General features: G+C 38.2%; 1 protein-coding gene across 1 annotated transcript in view; it reads right to left on the bottom strand.

Moving 5' to 3' along the window:
• Window positions 1-1204: 1204 nt before the first annotated feature.
• Window positions 1205-6303, bottom strand: part of LOC111143398 (prostaglandin F receptor) — a 42303-nt gene continuing 37204 nt past the window's right edge. Inside the window, exon 2 of the mRNA XM_022497104.1 lies at window positions 1205-1706. Coding sequence (XP_022352812.1) covers window positions 1404-1706 — 303 coding nt within the window. The 3' untranslated portion in view covers window positions 1205-1403. The remainder of the gene's footprint in view (window positions 1707-6303) is intronic.

Raw genomic sequence — 6303 nt, 5'->3', positions numbered from 1 at the left:
TTTGTGAATGTAATAATTTAAGTCTAGCTGAAACACAGAGATTTCCTGGAGAATGTGGAATCAGTCTCACAGAGAAGGTTAATTTTTTAAAATGGACCACAGGTAATGAAAGCAAAAATTCTTTTACAGAGGCAGAACTACCTACCCTATGTTCTGATGGCCCCAGGCCATTTTCAATGATCATGAAAATCGGGGCGTTGGATTATACAAAGAAGCAAAGAAGTCTAAAGTATTACTAGAAATTTGGGGAGAGATCATTATGCCCTGATCTCTTGGTTACCCATAATAATGATCGCCAAGTGCCTGACTAATTGCCAATTTTCCCCTTGACACAGGTAGCATAGGCTCTAGAAGATGCTGTCATACAGATTTAATGAACTAGCTTTCAATAGAAATTTTTGATATGCGTATGTGTCTATGCATGTGTGTGTATGCATGTGTGAAGAAACCACAAACACACTAGCTGCAGATAGTCTTGGAATATTATATATAGACTGTGTTTCTTTTGTTCTCTAATACAGCAATGGCAGTTCAGAGTAGAGCTCCTTTGCCAACATGCTTTGTACCTATCACAGGGGTTTAAGCTCTGTCTGTTCGCATTATCCTTGGCATGCTTCACAGGAACTGCTACCAGGCAAATCCCCCTATGTAGAGCTTTGGTTTCTCTAAAAATCATTTACTGAATTTTCAGAGGAAAAGATTATGTGAGAACGGTAAATCTATGACTCACACAAGGAAACCTTCAAATAATCTGCCATCACAATAATACAAGCAAGCAGTCATATTTGTCAAAATGACAAGAATAGGCTCATTCTAAGGAGGCTCGTGAGGTCAGGCAACCTGATGTCCACATCTGGTGTCATGGAGGTCATTGTAACAAGCCACAGTGAACCCCATGAGACAGGACCATTCATACATTGATTGAAGGCACATACTGAGTGGTGTAACAGACCAGACCCAACAGTGAGGCCACTCCCCTTCACTGAGCCTCATTTATCAGGAACAGCTGCAGAGCAGTGACCCCCAAACAGCTATTTCATTGTGCAGGTAAGTATTAAGATGCTGTTGGACAAATAAGACACACAAAGGCTTTAGGCTTCAACAGAGTCACTCATTCCAAAAGCGTGAATAACACAAAGAAGCCCAAAACACTTTTTCAGTGTGACTCCCATGCCATTATCATACTATGTTTACCTCCAGTTGAAAAAAAAAATAATAATAATAAGGGAAAAGATGCAATTGCACAGTGAATTTCACAAATTTCAACAGCTGAATCCGACAAAAGTGCCTCCAAACTAACTGCTGAGGTCTGAATTTTCCAGTTAGGCTTTCTGTTTCCATCCAATTAACTGAAATACTGACTAAACTTTCCTGAATGTTGATTGCCCTAGACCTACACTGCCTTACTGTCCTATTAAACCAGGTGCTGGCTGATTTATTTTCTCTGCAACTGGGGACTCAGAAATAGCAGCAACCTTTAAGGAATTTTTAATGGAGCTAAGCTCCCACATGTGCAAGCTAATGACATGGACCCCACAGCAGCGCCGAGAGAGTTTGTAGAGATTCTTCAGGACCGCCTTCCGAAGCAGAATATACACCCAGGGATCTAAGATTTGATTCCACGTTGCCATTCGGAGAGCGAAAATTGTTGTTTCACAGGTCTCCCGAGAATGATCTCCGTTTATTCCAATGTTGGCCATTGTCACCTGCAGAATAAGCAAGATAACAAAATCCATTGATACAGATAATTTCTCAGTCCTAGAGTTGTTTAACTTAACTAGCTAGGCTACAAGGTATCCATTTCACTTTCCACAAAGTGATGTTATTTTGCAAAACACTGACATAAAGAAATGAACAGTAGCAGCAACATTGACGTAGATATCTGGTTCTTTTGAGTTTATATTGACATTAAAACTACAAAAATTATAACTTATATGGCAAGTCAAATGTGCACAAATAGAATGACCCAAGAAAGGACAAACACTGATATAAGTAACTGATATTTTTCTTACTTTTGGGAATGGTAAATTCAAAGCCAACACACGTATGATGTTTCCATGAAAAAAAAAAAAAAAACTTAAGTTTATTTGTAAATAAAAGTACAGATAAACTATAGATAAGAGGTTTTTAGAATGAATTCAGAGTATCTGATACAATTTGCACATGGAAATGGTATTGTTCCAGAATGTTACTTTTAGAGTTTTCTGCTTGGTAACTACAATACCAGTTTCTTCTTATTTCATATTCCCTTCTCTGCATCCCTCACCCTTTCCTCAACTTGCCTAGAATATTCCAAAAATGCAATGGAATTTTCTAAGGGTTTTGAGGAAATGACTCCCCTTTATAGTACCCTGGAGTTAACAATAACAATGTATATTTTGGTCCCATGTATCCATTTCCTGACCACCCATGATGTTAAAAAGGAATAATTTTGTGGAATAAGTTCCGTAAAATGTCCCAGCTACAACTTAAAACTGGCTTAATCACTGAGCCTAGCTTTGTGAAAACAGTTGCAGAACAGACATACAAGAAGGCTTTGAAAACACCTTGGTTATTAAAAAAAAAAAAAAAAAAAGATAAGAATAAATGAACAAAAGGTGAAACTGAAAAATTAAGGGAGGTTTGGACCATTACACCACCAGCATTAAGAGAGGATATAACAGGGACGCCTGGGTGGCTCAGTTGGTTAAGCGGCTGCCTTCAGCTCAGGTCATGATCCCAGAGTCCTGGGATCGAGTCCCACATGGAGCTCCTTGCTCGGCAGGGAGCCTGCTTCTCCCTCTGCCTCTGCCTGCCACTCTATCTGCTTGTGCTCACTCTCGCTCTCTCTCTCTCTCTCTCTGACAAATAAATAAATAAAATCTTTAAAAAAAAAAAAAAAAAAAAAGAGAGGATATAACAAAGCCTAAAATCTAAAAGAAAAGAAAATCAAGTCTTTGTCTTCTTAATCGACCATTATCAGAAGGAAATGTCTTAATTTGGCCGGTTGATATTAATGGCTGAAGGATAAATGTCCCTTATCAAAACCTTCATTATCTACACAACAAAGTACCAGCTCCTTAGCTGGTTCCTGGATGACACATCTGAGGTCTGCCACAATCTCATCTCCCGGCACATACCCTATGCTCCAGCCTGCCCTGAAGGCCCTCACCTGTCCCAGTTGCACTGCGTCCTTCTCAGCTTTGGCTTTTTTTTGAATGCCTATTCCCCCTTCCTCTGCCTGGTAAATGCCTATCCATCCCTCAAGCCCCATGTAAAAATGGGTTCATCACCATGAAAGTTTCCCCAACTTTACCAACAGGGATTAGCAAGTTGCTCTCTCCTCTGTGTCACCACAGCCCCCTGTCCACAGCCAGTTACATCACATCCCACACCGTATGATAATTGTGCATTTGTCTCTATATCTATATGCATCTCTTTTTTTTCTAACATCCAGTACAAAAGTTGACACCTAGGATGTACTCAGTAAGTGTTGGAATGAATAAAACTATATTATTTTCTATTCATTGAGACTATTTCTAGAAGCATAGGAACTAGTCATCAGAGGAACATCTGATCATCCACCATAACTGTCTAATATTTTGAGGCTTAAAATGTTTCTGAAAGCTTTAATACAATGTCACCCACTAGTAAAGGATTCCAAAGTGGTTTATTATCACTCAAAAAAAAAAAAAACAAAACCAGGATCTTGCAATCCATGCAAATTCCTTGGGAAATGGTTCTTTGCTTCAGGGTTCATTTCCTAGGGAAATAATGTATCAAACTGCAGGTTGAAACATTCTGTAGCTCAGTAAAACCAACCAAGTTTCAACATAGAAAAAAAAAAAAAAAACACAGTCCTCACCCAATAGTACCTGGGTCAGGTATAGACACTATGTCCCTGTTCCCCAAGTTAACCATTAGGATAGAATAAATAAACCTATATGGCCCAGTTTCTCTTAGAAGAAAGCAGAGCCAAGACCCAATGGCAGTTGGAATGAGATATTTTCATTTTATATCTTTCTTTATTCATCAAATTTACTCATCAAATATATATTGATTATCTGCTATGTGCTAGGTAATGTGTTAAATGCTGAAGATATAATGGGAAACAAAGTAGGCATGTGCCTGCCCTCGAGTTACTGATAATCTATTTGCTGGGGTTAAGGGGGGAGATGGGGATTGAAGGATTCAAGGATGAATGAACAAGTATTTATCTTGCCTGGTGAGTATTAACATGAATGTATTTCCTATTAATGACTACATGTGTTTCTAGGAATCTCAGGCCCCAGCCAAGAACCTGCTCTGTATAGTTTGGAACAAAGATGCTTCCTGTAATTGCCTGGAACAGCTGGGCCTGGTTTAGAAACATGCAAATTAAAAACACCTGAGTTACATGGTGTGCACTTCTCTCTCCCTGCAAACAGCTGTGTGGTCACCAACTGTGCAAAAACATTGTGTCCTCTACAAGGGCAAATGTATTAGTATACTTTTTAGTATAGTACTGATAATGGTATATCATTGAAAATTCAGGACAACCTAAAGTATCCAACAAAAAATAAATTGTGGTAATTTCATGTAACGGAAAAGTATGTTAACATTAATGTTTGGATTGCTAAACTGAGTGATCCCAATTTTGGGGAAAAAAAACCCAAGTACATGATTTTGTGCATGTATAGAGAAAAGACTAGGGTATGTATCAGTAATTCAATTAGTTAACTCTAGACAGTAGAATTACAGAGGATTTTTATTTTCACCTTTGGTTTATCTCTAATTTACTAGTTTTTTTCAGATAGGTCATGCTTTGCTTTTATAATTAATGCATTTTTCCAAGTGATTTGTTGAAGTACTAAAGAATCAGAACTAATGTGGATTATTATGCGTGTCTGTGTGTATGTGAATGAGGTACCACAGAATTGCCTAAACAGTTTAAGCCCTTGATAAGACTGGCAGGAGAAATGTGGGGGCTGGGGTAAGAATGAGGAAGTCTGCCATTTTCCCTGGGCTCTGTCAACAGTCACCTCACAAGCCCTGAGAGCATTCTTCTCTGGTCAGCCTACCCAAACTTGGATTCCAAGGAGTTGTGTACAGATTTTCATCAGACACTCAGCCTTTTATCTATCTGGTTTCCAAGAGCTATCCAGCACATGGAACCAGAGAAATATTATGTGTTATTTTTTGAAAATATCTTCCTTTGGACCTTGGCATGTTACACTTGTTCATCCTGGCTAATGATTAGAATTCTAACTGAGAAATGCGCAGGACCAAGCATTTGGATATTCTATGGAAAAGTCAATTAATTAACCCGACACCTCTACACACTCAGCACTAAGATGAGAGAGAAATAATAAAGTCAAAGAAGTATATGGGATGAAGAGATTATGTTCATTGCTGGTCACAAAAAGCAAAATAGGTAGATGGTGAAATAAAATACCCATTCATTTGGGCCATCTGATACAATTATATCCATTGTTAAGGCCACCAAAATTAATAAATCTGCCAGGCTACTTGACTCATAGATAAGTTTTATTTTGGAAGTTATTCTATACATCCTCTACAATTAAGTCTATGTATATCTGTGGGCCACTGTCAGGAATCCAGTAACTGTCCACATTTAAAAGCAAGGATAATTTTAGGGATGCCTGGGTGGCTCAGTGGGTTAAAGCCTCTGCCTTCAGCTCAGGTCATGATCCCAGAGTCCTGGGATTGTATCCCGCATCAGGCTCTCTGCTCAGGAGGGAGCCTGCTTCCCTCTCTCTCTGCCTGCTGCTCTGCCTACTTGTGATCTCTCTATATATCAAATAAATAAATAAAATCTTTTAAAAAAATAAAAGCAATGATAATTTTAAAAATTATGCTTTTGTTCCTCTGCGTAATCATAAAAGTATATTAACCTACATCTCACTCATATGTGGGATCTAAAACAAACAACAACAAACTAAACTCACAGATACAGAGAACAGATTGCCGCTTGCCACAGGTAAGGGAACTTCGTGGTGACATTAACTAGACTTCTTGTGGTGATCATTTTGAAATGTACACAAATATCAAATCATTATGTTGTATACCTGAAAGTAAGATGATGTTATATGTCAATTTTATATCATAAATCAATCTAGCGGCGAGTAGCTTTTGAGTGTTTACTATATCCATGTATTGTGTTAGATACTAGTGAGGCAGAGGTGAATATTTAGAGAAATCTCATCTAATATATGATATATGTTGCTTGTTCTTATTTCTATCTCTCAGACTGAAATAGAATCTTCTTGAAAGCGTATATTTTCCTCTGATTGGTTCTCTGTTGTATCCCCAGCACCTGGCATA

The sequence above is a fragment of the Enhydra lutris genome, unplaced genomic scaffold, assembly GCF_002288905.1.
Source record: "Enhydra lutris kenyoni isolate GAN:26980312 unplaced genomic scaffold, ASM228890v2 scaffoldscaffold9, whole genome shotgun sequence".
Lineage (NCBI taxonomy): Eukaryota > Metazoa > Chordata > Mammalia > Carnivora > Mustelidae > Enhydra > Enhydra lutris.
This window is presented reverse-complemented; position numbering and strand designations above follow the sequence as displayed.